At 40.2% G+C, this 25,652-nt stretch overlaps 2 protein-coding genes and 1 pseudogene across 2 annotated transcripts in view; all 3 read left to right on the forward strand.

The window, feature by feature from the left end:
• The window catches only part of LOC116753920 (inverted formin-2-like), a gene marked incomplete at its 3' end in the record, with an annotated part of 63,815 nt that extends 59,809 nt beyond the window's left edge, over positions 1–4,006 (forward strand). Inside the window, exon 4 of the mRNA XM_032631962.1 lies at positions 3,680–4,006. Coding sequence (XP_032487853.1) covers positions 3,680–4,006 — 327 coding nt within the window. The remainder of the gene's footprint in view (positions 1–3,679) is intronic.
• Positions 4,007–4,705: 699 nt separating this feature from the next.
• LOC116753856 (phosphatidylinositol N-acetylglucosaminyltransferase subunit Y-like) lies at positions 4,706–4,921 on the forward strand. Its single transcript, XM_032631795.1, is given in 1 exon segment — positions 4,706–4,921. A coding segment is annotated over 1 exon segment (216 nt).
• Positions 4,922–6,021: 1,100 nt separating this feature from the next.
• LOC116753921 lies at positions 6,022–8,655 on the forward strand (annotated as a pseudogene).
• The last annotated feature ends 16,997 nt before the right edge of the window (positions 8,656–25,652 follow it).

Genomic DNA, 25,652 nt, shown 5'->3' on the forward strand with positions numbered 1-25,652 from the left:
AATTTTTAAAAATGACCCACCTCTCCCTGTGGCCAGTCTCACCCCCTATTTCTAGTCCTTTCCCTGTGTCTTGTGATATTTATCTTTATACATGAGAATTATATATTTATGCTGCTATATCTTATTCTATCTATTTTATACATGATCTATTGACTTTTCACATTGATAAATGAGGACTTATCTCTCATACAATCACGCTGCTTCCTTTCCCTCTGACCTCCCAATATAATTAAATCACAGATTTGGCTAAATGTTATTATGTATTTACATTATTTTGACTGTCTACACATATTTCACTGCTAAATCTAGTAGTGTACCATGATTATGCTTCTTTTCTTTTCCCCTGGAGTCAATAGTTGTATCAGTTATTCATTTGGAAGTCTTCTAAATAAATTTTCTAAATATGGACCAATACTTGTCAGATAATCTGAGTTCCATTTTTAATTTATTTCTAGAAAACTTTGCTCTCCTGCTCCAATCTTGAATGGTTGCTTTCTAGCCATATTTTATAATTTGTATGTTTGTTTGAGACTTGCATGCCTGACAATGGCTTTGAATTTGTGGAGTATTCTCAGGGGTCACTCAGTTTCTGCACAGAAAAACCCTCAAGCCTTGTGCCTGGCTACAGGTATTTGAGGACCTGGATGGGGAAAGAGGGCTGGTGAAGGGTGCAGGTGTGTTTCTCCCATAAATGTATATACTTCCACTTAATCCACCTATTTTCGGCCCCTCAGCTCCCCGTGCGCTTTTCTGAAACTTTTCTCTCCTTAAGCTCAGAACCTTTTTGATTCATGTTCTACAAGGAATCAATCTCATGTCCGAGGATTTGTAAGAGGAAGTCACCAGGCTTTTTGAGGTCCAGCGGCCTCTTGTGCAGACTTTCAAACGACTCTCTGAATTCCAGATCTGTGCCTCATACTTCCTTTCTGTAAAACCAAGTTCCTGAGCCTTTGCAGCTTGGTTCTTTCTCCTTGTTCTGAAGAAATTATGTTCAGTTTCCTCTATTCTTCCAATTCATCAGCTTTCCATCCTCCAATACCTGTTGCTATCTCCTATCCCCCCGTGTCTTCTCCCCTGTTTTTTTAGTCTTTTAGGCCTATATATTTTAAATATTATGATTGTCATTTTAATAGGCATTCAGGAGAGAATGGGAGTGATACATCCGTTCAATTTACCATATGGAATCAGAAATCCCTATTTCTATTTAAAATCCTGTGGTGGTAGTATAGTATTTTATTTCATTCATTGTGAAATTTATTTTTCAAACATAGTTTTGGCAGAAATATGTCACGAACTGAGTCATCCTACTCTTCTTTTTAAACACGGGAATTAAAATAAGTGTAGCATTGGGCTTCCCTGGTGGCGCAGTGGTTGAGAGTCCGCCTGCCGATGCAGGGGACACGGGTTCGTGCCCCGGTCTGGGAGGATCCCACATGCCGCGGAGCGGCTGGGCCCGTGAGCCATGGCCGCTGAGCCTGCGCGTCCGGAGCCTGTCCTCCGCAACGGGAGAGGCCACAACAGTGAGAGGCCCGCGTAACGCATAAAAAAAAAAAAAAAAAAAAAAAAAAATAAGTGTAGCATTATCATTCTTTGGGCTGCCTTTGAAAATCGGATTTTTAGTTGGTCACAAGTAACTTTTTATCTTTCTCTTCAAAATCTTTTCATTTCATTGGTGCCTCCTGGTTAGTTTGTTATATTGACTCAAATACAACATTCCTAAGTCTCTGCAAGTATTCCTCCACATATTCTTCAATTCCTCTAGAATTGCATTTCTCAGGAAATTTACATTAGTTATTATAACTTCTCTCTATAATTGTATTTCTGGAGAATACAGTGGCTGATGCAAAACTGTCAAAGTCAGAACAAGACAATGATTGGGTTACCAAGTCTTATACACGTTAACCCCAAAATTTTATAATGAATTTCTTTTAAAATCCCTAACTTAATACCACATATACCCGCCTTCATCTCTGGAATTGTCTGTGCATTTAGTACAGGAAGCAAGGAAAGAATAAATAATGGATAATAATGTGTTAATGAATATATACCATATCGATATAAAATACAGTGATAATAGTTGATATATAGTATAGATAATTAATATTTAAGAAATAAACACTGAAGTAAGAAACCAAAAGCATTTCCCATACACCAACAGCTAATATAGTGGTTCTTTGGCAGTATCTCTAGTACTTTAGGGTGACAGACTGTCTCTGTATCCTATCTGTATTGAAAAACATTTGGGGTTTGAGATGCCAGAAAACTGATATTATTTATTTTCTTCACTGAATTAAGTGTTAGTAACGTATAAGCATCATCAAATTTGCCCTACTGTTTATACTTTCTGAGTTTAATTTCATGCACGATAGGCTGAAATTAGCTGTGTGTATATACTCAGAAAGCAATTAATACTGAAAAATTAAAATTTCAATCAATCACGGACTGGCTAATACTAGATCCTCAATTATAACTCTTACAGCAGAGCTATCTTTGAATGAAGTGGCAGCTCAATACATATTTGCTTGCTTTTTTGCTTTTTTTTTTGGTTGCAATTTGTTAAGGACTTTCATATATAAAATGTTGGTAAACTATGAGGGAATTTGTGCAACCTAGGTGTACATATATCATGATAGAATTATTTTTTATTTGATACATAAAAGGTAGGAATGGATGTCCTTATTCTGGGCTGGAAAATCATTATTCTGCTAGGTGTGCTTCATACAGTCTCCAGTTAATCTAGTAAATTAACAGCTCACTCTTTATCTTCCACTTCTTCTAAATTGTGTCTCCTTTTCCAAAATTTTAGATGAGAGAAAGCTCATTGCCTAGGTAAGATGCTCTGACCTGTCATATCTGCTTCACTCTCTGTAGCCTTTCTGCTTTGTTGACCTTCCTTTAGACCTTCCAGCATAAAGATCTGTGTTTTTCCAAGTCTTACTTCCTGACCATGGAGTGCAGCTTGGGAAAAATACACAAAGCTCATTGGCTCTACAACTACTTGATGACTTCCAACATTGGCTCAGTTTTATTCCCTAGATAACCTGCTTACCAACTGACCCCAAAGACTATTCCAAACTTCTATCACTTTTCTCAAGCCCACCGCTGTAGGTATGTATACTCCCTTTCTCTCTGCTCTGTCAGAGACAATAACAAGAGCACCTGCCACTTGGTGAGCACTTATTGCCAAGTGCCTTACAACAAAACTACACAGTAGATCTTTTATTCTTTTTGTGTAGGTGAGGACGACCTCAGAGAGGAAAAGAAACATACTTAAAGGCACAGAGCTCATAAGCACACACAGCTCATCAGATAGCCTCTGACTCATGCCTTATTATCTTTTCCTTTGTTTTTCCCTTTATTATCCTTTAAAGTAGAACATTTTACACGTACAAAAATATATAATGTAATTGTTAAAGTTAAATAATAAAATAAGTGTCCACAATCTCATCATCTGATTTAGGAACTAGAACACAATCAGTACTGTTGCATCTACCTATGTGTCCCTCTCCCACCCTCAGGCCTCTCCCATCACTGCCAGAGGCTACCACTGTTTTCAGTTTTGTATTATTCCCTGGCTATTTTTAAACTTTCTATTTCAAAATAATTTAAAACACAGAAAAGTTTAAAGACTATTACAGGGTGGTCACGGGCGCGCGGAGGCCCGGTCGCGGGCTGCTAGGCCGTGCCGAGCGGAGTGCGCAGCCGGCTCGCCTCAGCGCTGCGGGGGACGCGCGCACAGCCGCCCGCGGTCGCCCACAGGTGTGTGCACGCGTCGGTGTCGCGGCCGTCCTCAGACCAGAGCGAGAGGACAAGGGAACCGCCCCGCGCCTTCGACCCAGCGCTGCTGGACTTCCTGGTGTGCCCATTCTCCAAGAAGCCGCTCCGATATGAAGCATCGCCAAATGAATTAATTAACGAAGAGTTAGAAATAGCCTATCCAATTATTGATGGGATTCCTAATATGATACCACAGGCAGCTAGGATGACACATCAAAATAAGAAAAAGAAATGGAGCAGCATTAGGTCATACTTGAAAACGACAACACACACAACTAAATTTTCTAAATACCACCCACCTTTTAAAAAGCCAGAGTGGGGCTTCCCTGGTGGTGCAAGTGGTTGAGAGTCCGCCTGCCGAGGCAGGGCACACGGGTTCGTGCCCCGGTCCGGGAAGATCCCACATGCCGCGGAGCAGCTGGGCCCGTGAGCCATGGTCGCTGAGCCTGCGCGTCCGGAGCCTGTGCTCCGCAACGGGAGAGGCCACAGCAGTAAGAGGCCCAAGTACCGCAAAAAAAAAAAAAAAAAGCAAGGACTTCCCTGGCGGCGCAGTGGTTGAGAGTCTGCGTGACCCGGTCCGGGAGGATCCCACATGCTGTGGAGCGGCTGGGCCCGTGTGCCATGGCCGCTGAGCCTGCGCGTCCGGAACCTGTGCTCCGCAACGGGAGAGGCCGCAACAGTGAGAGGCCCGCGTACCGGAAAAAAAAAAAAAAAATCAAGGGCTTCCCTGGTGGCGCAGTGGTTGAGAGTCCGCGTGCCCCGGTCCGCGAGGATCCCACATGCTGTGGAGCGGCTGGGCCCGTGAGCCATGGCCGCTGAGCCTGCGCGTCCGGAGCCTATGCTCTGCAACGGGAGAGGCAGCAGCGGTGAGGCCCGCGTACCGGAAAAAAAAAAAAAAAAAAAAAGAGTGGCGCATAATAAGTGAAGAATGTTTCTGTCTCTTCCTACGTTGACTGTCCTCATTCCATTGGTCTCGTTACCAGGGCTGTTATACTCGGCCTCTGTGGAAGAAAACTTCCCACAGGGCTGCACTAGCACAGCCAGCCTGTGATTTTACAGTTGGCTCTTGCCGATTACCATACCCCTTTGTGTGTTCTTCCACCTTTGGACTTGGATGGGTATTAAACTCTTCAGGCATAATTAATACAACCAGAGCCAAGATGGTATATCCTAATGATATACCTGAGAGCTGTCTGTCTCTGAAAGCTCAACTACATGGAAATACTGGACACTCACTTAATTTGCAAGAACTGTGCTTTGCCTAGCTTCTGTCAGAGGTTTAGGACTATGGGAGGCTTAAGCTGCAGAGGCTTCTTTATTGAACTTTGGTTCTGCCCTTGTTTTTTGAAGGTTCTCATTTATACCTGGCGTATCAGGAGAAACATTTCAACAAAGTGTCTTGTTGGAAATTAATAGCCCCAGCCATCATCTGATGACTTTATTTCTTATCCCATTCATAATTAAAAGTTACTAATTTTAAATTTTATATGTTTATTTTACATTCAGAGTCTGGTAAAGTCACATGTTAAGGATGACTGAAGTAATTCCAGAGGACCTCTGTTGGAGTAGTTGTAGAGAAATGTATTTGAACTAATGTGGTATAAAACTGTAATAAAATGGAAACTTCATGTATTTGCCAAAAAAAAAAAAAGACTATTACAAAAAATTTCTGTATACCGTTCACTAAATTCAACAATTGTTATTATTTTGCCACATTTGTTTTCTTGTTTTGTGTCTCTATGCATATGGTGGTTGTTGTTATTTCTGAACCATTTGAGAATAAGTTGTAGATATTACACCTCTTTGCCTTGGGTGTATGTTTTCTAAAAACAAGGACATTCAATGATCAAAATCAGAAAATTAACACTGATGCATTACTATATTTAACCTATAGCCCATTTTCAAATTTCACCAGTTATCCTAATAAATATCTTTTGTAGCCATTCTATTCCACCCCGCAAGCCCACCTCCCCATTATAGGATCTAGTCCAGGATCATATATTACATTTAGTTGAATTGTCTCTTCAGTCTCACTTAGTCTGGAACAGTTCTTCAGTCAGTCTTTGTATTTCTTGACCTTGACATATTTGAACAGTTCAGGTCAATTATTTTGTAGAATGTCTGTCAATGTGGGTTTTCTTCATGATTTTCTTCGTGGAATGTTTTTTCAGTTAGACTTAGGTGATGACCTTTCGGCAGTAATACTGTATGAGGTTGTGTCCTTTTCAATGCAACACTCAGCATATGGTGTCAGTGTTCTCCATTTTTGGTAATGTCGACTTTGACTACTTGGTTACGGTGATCTCTTCCAGGTTTATCCCCTCTAAAAGCACTATCTTCCCCCTTTGTAATTAATAAGTAATTTGTGGAGAGATACTTTGAGACTATGTAGCTATCTTCATCAAATTTCGACCCAATAGTTTTGGCATTCATTGACAATTTTGTCTGAATCAATTACTGCTATACTAGCGCTAAATGGTGATATTCTACTTTATTCCTTCTACATGAGATTCTCCTACAAGGGAGAAGTTTTCCTTCTTCCTTATTTATTTATTTATTATCAGAAGAAACTCATCTATTTATTTAATCTCAGTATAAACATTCCTCACTAATCAGCATTTTCCCCTCTGTCATATGTCAAGTTTTCGAATGTTCTCAGGTCTTTCTTGACTTTCTCTTTTGTTCAATGATCATTTGGCCTTCTCTGTGCCAAAACAACACTATCTCAATTATTATGTCTTCATCATTAGTTTCAGTGTCTGGTTGACCAAGTTTTCTCCTTCAATAAAAATTGAAAAGTGCCTTGGTTATTCTTCCTTTTCCATGTAAACATCAGAATCAACTGTCATGTTTCACAAAACCTCTGTTGATATTTTAATTAGGATTACATTAACTCTGCACATCAATTTGGGGAGAACAACTTTCTTTTAAAAGAAATTGATCCTTCCTTTCCATGAACATAGCATATTTCTCCATTTACTTAGGTCTTCTGAGTGTCTTTTGATAACATTTTATATTTTTTTCTGTATAGGCTTTATATATCTTATTAGATTTCATTTTAGATATCTATTTTTAAGCTATTTAAATGTAATCTCTTTCTAAATTATGTTTTCTATGTGCATGTTGTTACAGAATTGTTTTCTGAATACTTGTTAAATTTTATATAAATGCAACTGAATTTTGCATATTGATCTTATGGTAAATTCTTATTACTTCTAATAAGCTGTCTTTTAGATTTTTTTACATAGGCTATCACATCCTTTTTGAAAAAATGCAGTCCTTTGTCTTCCTTTCCAATCTTTTTGTCTTTGATTTCTTTTTTGTCTTTCAGCATGAGATTAATAAAATGGGCAGGGGACCGTGCACAATGCTGGGTTGTTGCTTCATTACCCAGAATCCATCGGGGTCCCCACTACAGTTTGGAACCGTCTAGTGGTGATCGTCCACTCCAGTTTACATATTGATGGGAAGGATTCAGGGTCTGCAGCTGACTGGACTTCAAGAAAGCACCAGTGATTCCAGGAAATGCTGGCCAGTTGGCAATAGTTTTGTTGGCCCAGTTTGGGAATACTGAGTTGGTAGATCACTGCGCTAGCAGGATTCAAACTTCACCTCCCCTCTGGCTTTTGTATTATTTTCCTGCCAGGCTCCTCCCTTCACCCCCTGTCATATTCCATTCCCCAACCTCAGAATAAGAACTTTACTCTCCTTCCTTCCTACCACCTGTGGCATTTGGTGGTGGGTAGGAGCAAATCCTTCATTCTATGATCTCAGAATTCATGATATCCTGGGTGTATTTTCACAGGATTTTACTGTATTTGTTTGTGTGTTTCCCCCTCTCCTTCCATTATGGTAAACTTCAAAAGGTTGAGGACTTTTATATTTCATTCTAGCCATATGTATGCTAGAAGAATTCCTAGCATGCAGGAACCCAAGAACATTTATTAGTTAAAATGAGCAAATGGACACTGAAATCTTCCATTACATGGTTAATTTCTTCCTATAATTATATCAACTATTGCTTTAAATTTTTAAGGTTTTTTTTTTAATCAGATGCATACAAAATTAAAATTGTTGCAGCATCTTGATGAACTCAGTCTCTCTTAATAAGATTTTTAGTGTTTTGTTTTTTATATTTTGGTCATGAAACCTATTTCAAGGCAGTGCGCTCAGAGGTCCCGCAGATCTGTCTCTTGCTTCAACAGTGTTTGGACGGAACAGACCCAGGGAGGCCTCTTCCTCCAAGCCTCCGACTACCCTCCATCTTTTTTCCAGTGGCAACTTTCAGAACCAGCCCCTCAGTTATCCTCGGCCTCTGGGACCAGTCAGCACTGTTTTTCGAACTTAACTCCTTATTACCCATCAACCAGATTCCTCAGAATTATTCCATCGAGGTGGAAGCCGCCTTCACCCACCCGGTCACCTTGCATGGGCCGGCCTCCTACACCTACCTGTCTCTGGGCTTCTATTTCCACCACAGCTCTGGAGGGCTTGGGCCACGTTTTCCTCAAATTGGCTGAGAAGAAGCAGGAGGGTGCCAAGCCTCTCTTGAAAATGAAAAACCAGCACAGCAGCTGTGCCCTCTTCCAGGACGGGCAGAAGCCATCTCAAGATGAGTGGAATAAGACCCAGGACACTATGGAAGCTGCCATTCTCATGGAGAAGAAGCTGAACCAGGCCCTTTTAGATCTGCTTGCTCTGGGTTCTGCCCGCGCAGACCCTCAGCTCTGTGACTTCCTGGAGAGCCACCTCCTAGATGAGGAGGTGAAACTCATCAAGAAGATGGGCAACCACCTGACTAACTTCCAATGGCTCTCTGGTCCCCAGGCTGGGCTGTGTGAGTATCTCTTCCAAAGGTTCACCGTCAAGCATGACTAAGAAGGAGCCTCTGGAGCCCAGCGGCCTTTGAGGAGCCCTCTGGTCCAGGGCTTCTGCCTGAAGCCTCTCTGCAGCCACTAGGCAGTTTTTTAACCACCCTGGAGCCCTCCCCTAAGCCTTGGACCAAATGGAAACAATAAAGCTTTTTTCAGCAACAAAACAAAACAAAAAACTCCCCCCCCAAAACAAAACCCAACCCCCCCATTTCAATACTAACATGACAACAAGCTTTCTTTTGGTTACTATCTGCCACATATGTCTTTTCACTTACTTTTACTTTCAACCTTTCTATGGCCTTATGTTTTAAAAAATATATATATTTATTTATTATTTTTGGCTGTGTTGGGTCCTCATTGCTCATTGCGGGTGTTCTCTAGTTGCGGCGAGCGGGGGCTACTCTTCGTTGCGTTGTGCGGGCTTCTCATTGCGGTGGCTTCTCTTGTTGTGGAGCACGGACTCTAGGCGCGCGGGCTTCAGTAGTTGTGGCACGAGGGCTCAGTAGTTGTGGCACACGGGCTTAGTTGCTCCGCGGCATGTGGGATCTTCCCTGACCAGGGCTCGAACCCATGTCCCCTGCCTTGGCAGGCAGATTCTTAACCACTGTGTCACAAGGGAAGCCCCTGTCCTTATGTTTTATGTCCCTCTCTATTAAACAGTATTTAGCTGGATTTTTAAAAATATAATTGTATAATCAGTCATTTAACTGGTGAGTTATTTTCTTTAACCTAGTATACCCAAAGTATTAGTTCAACCAGGTACTCTTTTAAGAACTTTACTTTCATTAACTCATTTAACTCTCATTTTACTGATTAACCTTGTTTTACAGATTAGGAAACTGCAGCAGAGAGAGGTCAAAAAATTTGGCCAAGGTCACATAGCTAGGTAGATTTCTGAGCTGGGATTTGAGCTTGAGTTGTTAACTATACTATAAAGGAGGGATAAAACCAAAACGTTGTTTTTGGCAAAAGAAAATTTTATTTTTGCTTTTTTTAAAAAATAAATTTATTTATTTTGTTTATTTTTATTTTTGGCTGCATGGGTCTTCATTGCTGCGGGGGAGGGGGCTTTCTCCAGTTGTGGTGAGCGGGGGCTACTCTTCACTGCAGTCCACAGGCTTCTCATTGCCATGGCTTCTCTTGTTGCGGAGCACAGGCTCTAGGCGTGTGGCCCTCAGTTGTTGTGGCACATAGGCTCAGTAGTTGTGGCGCATGGGCTTATTTGCTCCGCGGCATGTGGGATCTTCCCAGACCAGGGCTCAAACCCATGTCCCCTGCACTGGCAGGCGGATTCCTAACCACTGTGCCACCAGGGAAGCCTTTGCTTTTTTTTTTTTTTTTCTTTTTTTGCGGTACCTCTCACTGTTGTGGCCTCTCCCGTTGCAGAGCACAGGCTCCGGACGTGCAGGCTCAGCGGCCATGGCTCACAGGCCTAGCCGCTCCATAGCATGTGGGATCTTCCTGGACCGGGGCACGAACCCGTGTCCCCTGCATCGGCAGGCAGACTCTCAACCACTGCGCCACCAGGGAAGCCCTCCCTTGCTTTTTTTAATGCTAGTGATTTTCACGTTTTTTCATGTAGTACTTAGCTTTTTGCATTTCTTCTCTAGTCCATTTTTCATATTCTTTGTCTATTTTTATCTTGGAGTCATAAAGCTCCTTGCCTTACCACAATAACATGTATTTTTATTTAATAAAATTTTCATTTTACCAGAGATAATTTCCCAGTTAACATTTTAATTTCCTAAGGAAATTTAGGAGAGTTATACAATTCCCTTTTCAAAGAAAACATACCTCTGCTCTCCTTCATCCTCACTATCAGGAAATTCTCAGCTATTATTATACAGTTTCTGAGCTCAAATTTCCATAAGGATAGCATGGAGAAATTTTAAAAAAGCATATGTTCTTCTGTTATGTATATTATATAAAATATCATTTCTGGATGGCTATAAAATTACATAAAAAATATATTAGATATAACAAAGAACTAAATCTATTTAATATGCCATAAGCATCATATGGTATAATGAATAAATGGACACAACTATTATTTGCGTTAATAAGGAATTTGTTTAAGGAATAAAACAAAATTTAAAACAAAATTTTAAAGGTAGAGATTAATGATCATGCAAGATATAAAAAGGAATACTTTATTTTCAAGAATGAGCCACTATAGAGATCCTTTATGGAGAGATCCAAAGTCTTATTTGATTTTTACAACAAACAAACAAAAGTTTAAGAAATTAAATAATCATTCAGTCCCATTTTGAGGCTCTCAACATTTGTCCTGGTCAGAAACTGTTTCCTGGGAAAACAGCACAGTTTAGGAAGGTTGCCATCTAGTGTTCACTTTTAGAATTGGTCCCACAAAATTAGTGTAACCTGAACAGATTATTTCAAAATGTAGTTAGAGGAAAACATAGGAAAAACACTTTGACATAAACCACAGCAAGATCTTCTTTGATCCACCTCTTAGAGTAACAGAAATGAAAACAAAAATAAACAAGTGGGACTTAATTAAACTTAAGAGCTTTTGCACAGCAAAGGAAACCATAAACAAAACAAAATGACAACACTCAGAATGGGAGAAAATATTTGCAAATGAAATAACAGATAAAGAATTAATCTCAAAAATATACAAACAGCTCATGGAGCTCAATATCAAAAAAACAACCCAGTTAAAAAATGGGCAGAAGACCTAAATAGACATTTCACCAAGGAACACCTACAGATGGCCAAGAGGCACATGAAAAGATGCTCAACATCACTAATTATTAGAGAAATGCAAATCGAAACTACAATGAGGTATCACCTCATGCCAGTCAGAATGGCCAGCATCAAAAAAGCTAGAAACAATAAATGCTAGAAAGGGTGTGGTGAAAAGGGAACCCTCCTACACTGTTGGTGGGAATGTAAATTGATACAACCACTATAAACAGTATGGAGGTTCCTTAAAAAAAACTAAAAGTAGAACTACCATATGACCCAGCAATCCTACTACTGGACATATACCCTGAGAAAACCATAATTCAAAAAGAGTCATGTACCACAATGTTCACTGCAGCACTATTTACAATAGCCAGGACATGGAAGCAACATAAGTGTTCACCAACAGATGAATGGTAAAGAAGATGTGGCTCATATATACAATGGAATATTACTCAGCCATAAAAAGACACAAAATTGAGTTATTTGTAGTGAGGTGGATGGACCTAGAGTCTGTCATACAGAATGAAGTTAAGTCAAAAAGAGAAAAACAAATACTGTATGCTAACGCATATATAAGGAATCTAAAAAAAGAAAAATGGTACTGATGAAACTAGTTGCAGGACAGGAATAAAGAGGTAGACACAGAGAATGGACTTGATGACATGGGGTGGGAGGGCGAAGCTGGGACAAAGTGAGAGTGGCATCGACGTATATGCACTACTGAATGTTAAATAGTTGGCTGGTGGGAAGCAGCAGCATAATAGATATGGAGGATGGGAGGGAGACTCAAGAGGGAGGGGATATGGGGACATGTGTATGCATATGGCTGATTCACTTTGTTGTACAACAGAAATTAACACGGTATTGTGAAGCAGTTATACTCCAATAAAGAACTATTTTTTAAAAATATAGTTAAGATCTTGACTCTTTGAACTTGGAGCCAGAGATCAAGAGAGTTTCCTGAGGTAACTGAGAATTTTTTAAATTAAGGAAAGAAAGGAGGAGGTTACTAAAGATGTGTGTACATACGTGTGAGGACCATAATAAATGAGGATAGACAATGGAAAGAGAAAACGGCAAATGCCCAGGACTCTTTAGGGAGAATAAAGAATGTGAGAAGGCTGAGGGTCAAATCTTTGAAGCAGTAGAAAAATAGTGAAATTAGTCTTTGAAATGTATTAGATGGGAAATTTTAGAAATAAAATGTGTTAGATGTTTACAACTTTTGAAGGATTTCTGTTTTAGATAATAAAAAAGTTACCATTTATTGAGTATTTAGTGAGTACCAGATATTCTAAATGCTTTGCATGTAATACATACTTGACTTCTGTAATTACTCTGTTACCCCCATTTTAAAGATAAGAAAATTGAGGTACAGAAAGGTTACAAAGCTGGTAAGTGAAAAAACATTGCCATTTGATTTTTCTAAACCAAGAGGCTGGTTCCAATATCCATGCTCTTAACACACATGCTATACACTTCCATCTAAAATAAGTACAGAACTTGGTCTGGGGTCACCATATAACATTAGATAGAAAGTTTAGTCAACTATCCAAATAATGCTGACAAAATCTTATTATTTTTATTATCTGGATCTGGTGTTTGAACCGATAAACTCATCTAACAATTGTTCAGTTTTCCCTTTTACACCTGTGCTACGTTTTTGATAAACTTTAGTACATACATGTTTTAGTACATACAAGTTTACGGAGAAACTAAAAAGACATTTCCTAAGGAATATTAGATAGCTCAGAGAATCTTTGGAGAACTAGAGAGCCAGGTTTGGAGGCCATGCAGTGAGAAACAATGCCCAAACCACGTTGAGATTGTGCCAGTAAAGGCTCCAATGAAATCAGACACTGCATTACACACCACTCACTGTGGAAATGAGGTGCCAGGACTTTCACCTTCTGACCATGGAAGATAACATCTCAGAGGCTACCTGTGCCCCCAAAATGGATTTCCTGCAGCCCTGTGTTGCCATGTAGCTCATTTGTGGTCTGACGTCTCTAGTGGGTGTGTGAGATTTGGGGAGCCTAGGTTCTGTGCCTGCAGCCTAGCTGTGAGTGAGTTGGGAGAGTGAGATTTCTGACTCCTGCCGTGTGCAGGTGGATCAAAAGGCAGGAAATTGTCTAGACAGGGAAAGGGTGGTGGTAAACCAGAAAAAGCACATAAAGGGAATCCATTTTAAAACCTCAGTAGTACGAGTCTTTGACCAGCTGCTCTGTTGGTACATTTCTCTGAGACTTAGTTGTCATTTCCTTAATTCTTATACTCTTCTTGAATTTATTTTTATTTTCATTGGATAAAAACTCTCCCTTGTCTAGAAATCAAATGACTATCGAGCACAAATAGCTGGACCCCTCACCCCGCCTTGCTGTCTACCTTTGAAAGAAAGAAAGAAATTAAGCAGGTTGATACGAAGTTGTTGCTTGCCAAGTAGTTATTCCTCCTTAGGCTGGTCAAAGAATCCCCAGTTTTCCTCAGTGAATCATCCCTTCCCCCTGTCTTTCCCTATAGTTTCTGTGGGGATAACATTCCCTACTCTGCTGCTCCAGCCCAAGTTGCAGAAGACTTAGGCTCAGTTTGGCCAATCAGAACATACACATACCAGCCCTCCTCCCCAGCCGTGTGATTAGTTCTAGAATAGGCAGGAAAATTGTCCGGGACAGACTAATGAGACTCAGTCTAAGGATATTTCCTAGAACGACAAACTTGCCTCTCCTGGCTCCTCTCTTTCTGCTGTGGTTGCTAGGCTAGGACACAAGCATGGAGCTGTTGTTGACTAAACTGATACTCCTTGATGAGCACTTTCCTGAGAGTAAAATCGACACAGTGGAAAGTAGAGACAAAAGATAAATAGACACAGTCCTAATATCCCTTGAGTACCTAGAACCAGCTGTGCTTGAAGCTTGCACTGCATCTGGACTTCTCAGTTCCTTACGCCAGTAAGGTCACTCTCCGCTTAAATCCATTTGAATGTCTTCAGTCACTTGCAACCAAAAGACTCTTGACTCATTTTATTGGTTAAATAAAATAGTTAATTACTACAGATTTTCCTCTAATCATTCTGATTAACAAACATTTATAGTACCTCTAATTTGATGTCCAAATAAAAAAAAACTTGGCCTTGTTTTTATATAAGTGTGTATACACCACACATGCACACACAAACACACACAGAGTAAGGAAAAAATGGAGTAAATATATCAAAGATTTTATTCATCTTGGTTTCTTTCTCTTTAGATAAAATGACCTTTTTAGGATTTGATGAGAGAGAAAACATACTTGCATATATTTTTCTATATTTTTTTTGCTCTATCCAGGTTTTCTCTTGAATGCAACAGACAATTATTTTGCTGTTTCTTGCATCCCAGTGTTTGGAGGTCAGCATAAGTTTAGCTGCATTAATTTTGTTTCTTTTTAACATGCTGGCTTCACTCTCCTCAGGTTTGACCTTTCAATTGCTTTCCTACATCTGACTATTCCAGGTTAAATGCTGGGATGTACACACACATTTAATAGAGGAGTACTGCAAGTTCAGGCAGACTTTCATCTCTCTGTCTCCTGTAAGAATTTATGAGCGCTACCAAGTAACAATAGTACCCTGCTTTACTTTGTTTCATCTTTTAGCTTTCAGTGCCTAGTTTTAACTGTCCTTCCTCTTCTAATCATAAATCAGATCCCACTGTACTTATCTTAAGAGCAGCTGTTGTATTGAAGGAAACAGAGCAGTATCACTAATTTAAATCTAAATTTACTTTGGAGGAAATAGTTCATTAAAGTTACTGTACCTAGATATATCAAGAATCTAGTTCTCAAGTTGTGTTTCTGCATAAATTATGAAATGAGACATAAATGAGTGCCCTGGAGAAACTATAGACGTAAGCACTGTCTTAGTCTGTTCAGTTAGTTGTAACAAAATTCCCCAGACTTGGTGGCTTATAAAAAACAGACATTTATTTCTTACAGTTATGTATGGAGGCTGGGAAGTCTAAGATTAAGGCGCCAGCAGGGTTGAGTTCTCACGAGAGCCCTCTTCCTGGTTCATAGCTGGTGTCTTCCCACTTTGTCCTCACATATTTGAAAGGTCTAGGGATCTCTCTGGGGTCTCTTTTATATCCCATTCATGAGGGTTCCACCTGTGGAATTAATTGAGGAAGCTCAGCTAAAACTGGAATCAGGACAGGCCTGTAGGGGGAGCTCTCACATCCTGCCATACATCATCAATCATCACTTCAACTAGGAAGAGATTTCTGCCTATATTTCCAACAGGAAGGTGCCTCTACCATCCAGTAGGAAGAAGAAAACTCTCTGCCCTGTGACAGCCCAGCCAATCTGAGACAGTGGCAGCCCAACGAATAAAAAGCCTCCATACTTCGGACTCCAATGGACTCTTTGGTTACCACAGCCCCTCCCAACTCCCACCTTTCCCCTATAAAGGCAAGTTCCCCTTCCCCGTTCTCTGGATTTGCCTGTGCTCTGCCATGGTTCACGTAACCTGGATTGCGATTCCTCTGCTATTTCTGAATAAACTCAGTTTTTCTGGTAATATAACTGGCTATTATGTTTTTAAAGTTGACTACCCTTATGACCTAATTACCTCCCAAAGAAAGGCCTTCCCTCCTAATACCAACACTTTGGATTCAAAATATGAATTTGGGGGCGGGGGACACACAAATATCAAGTCCATAGCAAACACTATGACACACTGGTTTGAAGAGCAGAAGCTTTGTCTTTGAGGCTCCATGATGCCTTCCTTTCTTCTACCCTTTCTTTTAACAACATTAACTTTGTGTTTTATTGGACTTAATGCTATTAGTGTGTCTTTTCATATTATCTTGAAATGTGTTCTTATAATTCCAAAATAAACATTTACTCTTAAATATTGGAATTCTTGTTCTACAACTCTTGCTTTCATGAATTTCATGTACTAAAATATCAAAATGGAATAATTTTTGTGTGACTCTCTGGAAGCCATGCCCAATAAAGTTAACCAAGAATACAGCTTTTATGGAAGGAGTGAGGAGCTTGATTTGGGATCCTGTGCATCTTATGTTGCTAGATTGCTCAACCTAGAAAGGGGCAAATCCTAAAGTGGGGACGATTTTTCAGTATTACAACATAATAACACAGCATGGGCTTCTGACTGGCTTGTGTGAAATGACCCTGTGGGTTTCTCAGAACACCACCTCACAAAAACTCAGACCAGTGTGACCTACCTAGTATCCTGGACATCCGGGGAGAAAAGAATTAGGGGTGAGGGGAGGGCTGGGCGGAAGGGAAGGGGAAAGGAGGAGGAGGAAGAAAGAAAGAGAACTGTGTTTAACATTTCATCGTCTTAGGGCAAATCCTGAGTATCCGCAAACTTGTAAATAACAGGATAATGTTCCTTCACTGAAATTAGGACCTTGTTTTTATGTTATGAATTTATAATTTCCTAATTGCTATTGATGTATGTTGCAACTTAAAACAAGCAGATATTCTTGTAAATTAGATTTGCCTATTATAAACTAATGGATGTCTCAGTTTCAATACAATTTTTGCTTAGTTCCTTATTGTATGAAAGTATTTTAGTCTTGTTTACTGTAAGAAATATGCATAATTAAATTGGCTTCTGTGTGATTAAATATTTCATAACTTCCTTTATTTGATTTGTAATTTTTACTGATAAAGTGGTTATTTTCAAAAGTAAATGAAGGCAAATGATTGTAGTAAACAGTGAAATTATTTAAGTATTTGTAAGTAAATATCTAATGTATTTCCTCTAAAATGGGTCATTTCTGAAGCAGACACGTGTTTATAAATATAGTTTAGGCACAATATATTAAGTTTATGCAATATTTTTTCCAAAACAGTTAATATACATCTTGTTAACCTACTGTTGTTTTAAAAAATTACTTCAAAACTTATTAGCTTAAAACAACCACAACTTTGTTATGCCTCACGGTTCGTGGATTGGGATTTGGCTGTGGCTTGTTGATTTCTCTACTTGGACTAGACTGGAATGTCCAGGATGGCTGCTTCACTCACATTTGTCACTTGGACTAGGATGGATTGAATGATGGGTCTTACTGGAATGGCTCTCTTACCGTCAGATATTTGGGGCTTTGGTTCCCCCTGCTGGCTGTGTTCCTTGGTCTTCTCCAGATAGCATTAGAACCTCTATTTCTCCACGTGGCCTCTCTCTAGTTCTTCCGGCAAAGTAGCTTAGACTCAAGTTGTCAGGTGGAAGCCTGGAACAGATACACGGTCGCTTCTGCCACATTCTGTTGACTAAAGTATATCACAGGGTCAGCATGAATTCAGGGTGGAAGAGAACTACACAGGGTGTGAATACCAGGATGAGCAGTTCATCATGGGAGAGGAGGTGCCTTGTGGAGTTTAGCTACTTCGGTCCATGTGTCCCTTGATGGCATCATTTCCTGCATCCTCAAGGGTAAAACTGAGTATTTCTCCGGATGTATCCTTTGTGTTATCTGAGGCTTAAGAAATGCCTTTCAGAAAAAGAGCACTTAGTTTAATAATTTGGGAGACAGTAGAAATGATAGCCCTTCTCTTGGGTTTATAATGGCTTACTAAAAACAGTAAGGATTTTGCAGTATAAAAATATATGTACTTTGTTTAACCTGGCATTTCCCAAACATTTAAGTGCATAGAACTGTGCCTGGCACTTAGTAATCACTTATAAATATTTGTTGAATGAGATTTATCCCCTTTTCACAAAACATACATGTACATTACAAAGAATTGGTGTTTCCAGGAAAGAACTTTGTGAAAGGAGTATGTGATTCTGGGTTTCCTCCTGATCTACAGCCCCCATCTAGGTGCTTCCTAATAATTAATTGTTGTACTTTAGTATGACTCCCATCTCTTGGCTGCAAGTGACTAGACTCGCATGGGCACCTGACTCAAAGGCAGTTGTCTACAGGCTGGCTAGCAACTGGAAAGATAGCCTGGCAAAAGAGCTTTCACCAAAAGTAGTCTGAATTGGATTGTGATCGGCAGAGTAAATTAGATCCTGTCACTTGGGTAGTTTGAATGTGGGAAAATCAGTCAGTTAGTTGGCCGGGGTAGGAGCCGTAGAAGCAGAAGCAGAGAACACATGCGTTTCCATTGTACGCAGCCCTAGGTTGCTGTTTCTTCATGATCCTGGTTTTGTGGCTGCTGAAAACACTTCCTATTTCCCTTTCTTCCTCCATCTTTAGAATAAAACCCATTAACTGTGGTAGCCCAACTATGTCCCTATTTCTTAGTATCTGAAAGAGTCTAATATGTGATGTCAGGGAGGCCTGATGCTCTCTTATTCAGAACGAGAAAACACTCTATTCAATTATCTACTCAGGGAAGAAATGCCACTATGACACGCTCTCTTCAGAAGCCTGTAAACACAGTGGGAACTGCTACTAGTGGTGCCAATAATAGGTAGAATGGTAGGGTAGGCTGGCACACAAATTGCTCAGGAAGTTCTTTCAACTGTTGTAGGAAACTCTTTGGTTAATAGCTTCAGAAGAAACACTTAATGAACAAATACTAATGTATTATTATTAACTAAAATCCACAATTTATTCAGATTTTCTTAGCTTTTACTTAATTCCTTTCTATGCTCCAGGTTCCCATCCAGGATATCACATTGCATTTAGTTGTCGTGTCTCCTTAGGCTCCTCCTGGCTGTGACAGTTTCTCAGACTTACCTTGTTTCTGATGATCTTGACAGTTTTGAGTACCGATCAGGTATTTTGTAGGTTATTCCTCCGCTGGTATTTGTCTGATGTATTCCTCATGATTCAACTGCAGCCATGGGTTTTTGAAGGAGGATCACAGAGGTAAAGTGTTATTTTCATCACATCCCATTAAGACTGCATACCATCAACCTGACTTATCACTGTTGATGTCGATCTTGATTACCTGGTTGAGGTAGTGTTTGTCAAGTTTATTCACTGTAAAGTTGCTCTTTTTCTCTCCCTTTCCATAATGTACATTTGGAAGGAAGTGTGCACAGCCCATATTTAAGGAGTGGAGATTTATGGTCCCTCTCCTTGAGGGTAAAGTATCTACATAAATTATTTGGAATTCTTCTCCATGGGAGACTTGTCTCTTCTCCCATTTAGTTATTCATTCAATCATTTATTTATATCAATATGGACTCACAGATATTTATTTTATACTTGTGATGATTCAACACTACTTTATTTTGTTGCCCAAGTTGTTCCAGCTTTGGCCATTGGCAACTCTCATGTGGCTCTTGTGCTCCTTCGACAGAACCACATGAATGTGTTATTTTGTTATATTCTGTTTCGTTTTGTTGTTGGTTTTTGTACTTCCTTACTTTCTGACACTACAAGATGTCCCAGGCTCATCTCGTTTATTTCTTAGCTAGTCCTAAAATCAGCCATTACTCCAAGGAACCCTGGTTAGTTATTGGAAGTGGCATTAGAAACCAAGATCTGGGCATTAGGTGTACTTGTTACTAGGAGTGGGGCATTGTTTCTCTTGAGTCTTCTCAGCTGACAGAGCAAAGAAATATACATGTGCATATCACTTACATATATACACATATCAATAAATAGTTCTATATGTAATCATCTGTATCTATAATAATTTACACATGAGTTCTTACGAGTGTCTGCAATTCTAATCCATTACCAAATGAATCACTCTAGCCTCTCCTCAACCCCTACCCCTTGCTTATCTGAATCCCACTCCAACAGTGAGAAAGTTAGCTCTCATTCTGTGCCATCCATCTACTTAATTGTTCAATTCCATTGTACATGTACAGTAGCGTCAGAATTGTTAACCAGTACACTCATGGGAATGACTTTATCAACTAGAGTATGGTGCTTATGTGAAGTTCCTTTTGCGTTTGGTTTTACAGATCCCACTCTTCCAAATTTACTTAGTTCAGCACCCACTTCCCTTTAGTGATGCTGTGAAGAAATGAAAAGGATGGAGAAGTAAATTTACAGATTAAAATAGTCTTAAAGACAATATCATACTTTTTAAATTGGTAAGAATTAATTACACTATCTAGAGATGTACATTTAAATGGTGAAACAAACAAACAAAAAAGCAAAGAAGTTATGACTATAACAGTAACCACATAAAAAGTAACTTCTACTTCTGGGCAGATAAAGTGTCAGAGATTGGATGTACTATCCCACCTGAAACAGGTAAAAAACCCAACAAAATAATACGTGAAACAATGATTTTCAGACATTAGATACCAGGCAATGCAGGGCAGTGAGATGGGGAAATAAACAAGGTAAGCCCTACAATTGCCTCAGCTTACTACCTGGAGAGAGTTTTGAGGCTACAGTGTAATTTACATGAGGGAGAAGAAATTAAGTCGAGACCCCAGGAGCAAATGAAATTTTACTGTTGTTGTCTGAACAGGCTCAGTGGATGGTGAGCATTTGCGTATTTAGTGCACGAGAGAAACATGTTTGCTCTAGGGTGTCAGGATTCTTTTATTTAAAAAAAAATAGTCTCTATTTTCAGAACAGTTTTATATTTACAGAAAAACTAAGGAGATGGTACAGAGAATTCACAAATACCCCACACCCAGTTTTCCCTATTGTTAACATTTACCTTACCGTGGAAGGAAGAGGGAACCCAAGCAGAGACCAGGAGTCCCCCCGAGTTTAGGAGATAGAGCTGGGAATCCGAGAGACACAGTGGAGTGCAGGAGAGGAGATAGCTACCACAGAGAAAGCTCCAGAGATGGCAGAATGTCCACCTGAGCAGAGGCAAGTGAGGAAACTAATGTAGGACAGAGAAAAACACCACCCAAAAGGAGCACAGGGGAAAATGCCGGGAGCTCACACCAGCAGAAATAGATAGCGTTCCCACTGACTAGAGTAGAAAAACTTGGCTTTGGGCAAAGTATTCAAAATCATGCTCTGAGTGGTAGGGCACATTTAGTCATAGACTAAAGGCTGCTTGGGCAGCACCTAATGATGCTAAAAGCAAGACTTGAAAGTATCGAACTGTTTCCAAGTAACTTAACTGTGACTCAGGATAAAACTCAAGAATATTTATAGGAATACAAAAATATGCAGCATTCAACAAGGTAAAATTCACACTATCAGGGGTGTAATAAGGAGGAGGGAAGAAGTGGGGGAAAGGAGGAAGCTATGACACATCATGAGAAAAAAATGAATCAATACAAAAAAGGTGTAAACACAAATAATAGAATTAGTATATAAGGATATTAAACAGTTACATTACATACATTCAAACTGGTAGAGGAAAGACTTCTCATGTTAAATGGAGGCATGGAAGACATATATATTTTTTTTGGCGGTACGTGGGCTTCTCACTGTCGTGGCCTCTGCCGCTACGGAGCGCGGGCTCCGGACGCGCAGGCTCAGTGGCCATGGCTCACGGGCCCAGCCGCTCCGCGGCACGTGGGATCCTCCCGGACCGGGGCACGAACCTGCGTCCCCCGCATCGGCAGGCGGACTCCCAACCACCGCGCCACCAGGGAAACCCGGAAGACATATATTTTACAAAGCCCCGTGTTGAATTTCTAGAGATGAAAAGTAAAATGTTTGAGATGGAATATATATATATATTATTCTTAGTAACAAGAGAACAAACAATTCAGTTAGAAAATGGGCAAAAGATCTGATCAAACCCTTAACCAAGGAAGATATACAAATAGCAAATAAGCACATGAAAAGACATTCAACATCAGTAGACATTAGGGAAGTGGAATTAAAACCACAATGAGACACCATTGCGTACTACAATCATGACTAAAATTGAAAAGACCAGCCATACCAAGTGTTGGCAAAGATGTGGAACAACTACAATTCTCATACACTGTTGGCAGGAATGTGAAATTGTACATCCACTTTGGAAAATGGTTTTGGCAGGTTTTCAAAAAATTAAACATATACCTACCATATGGCTCAGCCATTCCTCTCCTAAGTAGTTACCCAGGGGGAAAGAAAGCATATGCCCACACAAAGACTTGTATATGAATGTTCATGGCAGCTTTATTTGCAAAAGCCCCAAACTGAAATTACCTAACCATTCATCAACAGACGAATAAACAAATCATGGTGTATCCATGTGTTGAGAGTTTAGCTAAGCTACTCAATGGTATTGCTGTTTCAGCATTATTTTGTGTGGCTAAGAGGCTTTGGGGGGAGAGGGGACTTAAACTGACACTAGCTCCATCATGCAAGTATATGCCCTAGAAAATAGCCTGCAGAGTCACAAGCAAGTGAACATTCCTGAGGCAACTCCCCCAACAGCCCCTGTGATCAAGTCTTCCCGGCCTCCCAAGACCTTTCCTTGTGTGCCTCTTAAATAAGACCCCCTCACAGGGCTTACCAAAGCCTTACCAAGCCGCATTAACTTTGGTTTGAATTAACCAATACAATACAGTGTTAGCCCCAAAGCACTCACCCACAGACCCTAATAGAGGCATATGCCCCGGGTCCTGCCTCTCTCTCGGCCTGCACCCTGCTTTGATCTACCAATGTGGTCCCTCAAGGTGTGCCATGTACTTTGTTCAGGATCTGTGAGTAATAAACTTCTCTATTTCAATTTCTCTCTTTTTTTTTACATCTTTATTGGAGTATAATTGCTTTACAATGGTGTGTTAGTTTCTGCTTTATAACAAAGTGAATCAGTTATACATATACATATGTTCCCATATCTCTTCCCTCTTGCACCTCCCTCCCTCCCATCCTCCCTATCCCACCCCTCCAGGTGGTCACAAAGCACCGAGCTGATCTCCCTGTGCTATGTGGCTGCTTCCCACTAGCTATCTATTTTATGTTTGGTAGTGTATATATGTCCACGCCACTCTCTCACTTTGTCACAGCTTACCCTTCCCTCTCCCCATATCCTCAAGTCCATTCTCTAGTAGGTCTGTGTCTTTATTCCCATCTTACCCCTAAGTTCTTCATGACATTTTCTTTTCCCTCAGATTCCATATATATGTGTTAGCATACCATATTTGTCTTTCTCTTTCTGACTTACTTCGCTCTGTATGACAGACTCTAGGTCATCCACCTCACTACAAATAACTCAATTTTATTTCTTTTTATGGATGAGTAATATTCCATCGTGTATATGTGCCACATCTTCTTTATCCATTCATCTGATGATGGACACTTAGGTTGTTTCCATCTCTGGGCTATTGTAAATAGAGCTGCAATGAACATTTTGGTACATAACTCTTTTTGAACTATGGTTTTCTCAGGGTATATGCCCAGTAGTGGGATTGCTGGGTCATATGGTAGTTCTATTTTCAGTTTTTTAAGGAACCTCCATACTGTTCTCCACAGTGGCTGTACCAATTCACATTCCCACCAGCAGTGCAAGAGTGTTCCCTTTCCTCCACACCCACTCCAGCATTTATTGTTTCTAGATTTTTTGATGCTGGCCATTCTGACCGGTGTGAGATGATATCTCATTGTAGTTTTGATTTGCATTTCTCTAATGATTAATGATGTTGAGCATTCTTTCATGTGTTTGTTGGCACTCTGTATATCTTCTTTGGAGAAATGTCTATTTAGGTCTTGTGCCCATTTTTGGATTGGGTTTTTTGTTTTCTTGTTATCGAGCTGCATGAGATGCTTGTAAATTTTGTAGATTAATCCTTTGTCAGTTGCTTCATTTGCAAATATTTTCTCCCATTCTGAGGGTTGTCTTTTGGTCTTGTTTATGGTTTCTTTTGCTGTGCAAAAGCTTTGAAGTTTCATTAGGTCCGATTTGGTTTTTTTTTTTTTTTTTTTTTTTGCAATACGTGGGCCTCTTACTGTTGTGGCCTCTCCCGTTGCGGAGCACAGGCTCTGGATGCGCAGGCTCAGCGGCCATGGCTCACGGGCCCAGCTGCTCCGCAGCATGTGGGATTTTCCCGGACCGGGGCACGAACCCATGTCCCCTGCATCAGCAGGCGGACTCTCAACCACTGCGCCACCAGGGAAGCCCTTGGGTTTGTTATTGTAGGTCTTTTCCTTCTCTTGTGTTTCTTGCCTAGAGAAGATCCTTTAGCATTTGTTGTAAAGCTGGTTTGGTGGTGCTGAACTCTCTCAGCTTTTGCTTGCCTGTAAAGGTTTTAATTTCTCCATCAAATCTGAATGAGATCCTTGCTGGGTAGAGTAATCTTGGTTGCAGGTTTTTCTCCTTCATCACTTTAAGTATGTCCTGCCAGTCCCTTCTGGCTTGCAGAGTTTCTGCTGAAAGATCAGCTGTTAACCTTATGGGGATTCCCTTGTGTGTTTTTCCCTTGCTGCTTTTAATATGTTTTCTTTGTATTTAATTATTGACAGTTTGATTAATATGTGTCTTGGCGTGTTTCTCCTTGGATTTATCCTGTATGGGGCTCTCTGTGCTTCCCGGACTTGATTAACTATTTCCTTTCCCATATTAGGGAAGTTTTCAACTATAATCTCTTCAAATATTTTCTCAGTCCCTTTCTTTTTCTCTTCTTCTTCTGGAACCCCTATAATTTGAATGTTGGTGCGTTTAATGTTGTCCCAGAGGTCTCTGAGACTGTCCTCAGTTCTTTTCATTCTTTTTTCTTTATTCTGCTCTGCAGTAGTTATTTCCACTGTTTTATCTTCCAGGTCACTTATCCGTTCTTCTGCCTCAGTTGTTCTGCTATTGATCCCTTCTAGAGTATTTTTCATTTCATTTATTGTGTTGTTCATCATTGCTTGTTTCATCTTTAGTTCTTCTAGGTCCTTGTTAAATGTTTCTTGCATTTTCTCTATTCTATTTCCAAGATGTTGGATCATCTTTACTATCATTATTCTGAATTCTTTTTCAGGTAGACTGCCTACTTCCTCTTCATTTGTTAGGTCTGGTGGGTTTTTATCTTGCTCCTTCATCTGCTGTGTGTTTTTCTGTCTTCTCATTTTGCTTATCTTATAACTGTGTTTGGGGTTTGCAGCCTGCCGGTTCGTAGTTCCCATTGTTTTGGGTGTCTGTCCCCAGTGGCTAAAGTTGGTTCAGTGGGTTGTGTAGGCTTCCTGGTGGAGGGGACTAGTGCCTGTGTTCTGGTGGATGAGGCTGGATCTTGTCTTTCTGATGGGCAGGTCCACGTCTGGTGGTGTGTTTTGGAGTGTCTGTGGACTTATTATGATTTTAGGCAGCCTGTCTGCTAATGGGTGAGGTTGTGCTCCTGTCTTACTAGTTGTTTGGCATAGGGTGTACAGCACTGTAGCTTGCTGGTCGTTGAGTGAAGCTGGGTGCTCGTGTTGAGATGGAGATCTCTGGGAGATTTTCGCCGTTTGATATTATGTGGAGCTGGGAGGTCTCTTGTGGACCAAT

The sequence above is a fragment of the Phocoena sinus genome, chromosome 5 (assembly GCF_008692025.1).
Source record: "Phocoena sinus isolate mPhoSin1 chromosome 5, mPhoSin1.pri, whole genome shotgun sequence".
In the NCBI taxonomy this organism is placed as follows: Eukaryota; Metazoa; Chordata; class Mammalia; order Artiodactyla; family Phocoenidae; genus Phocoena; species Phocoena sinus.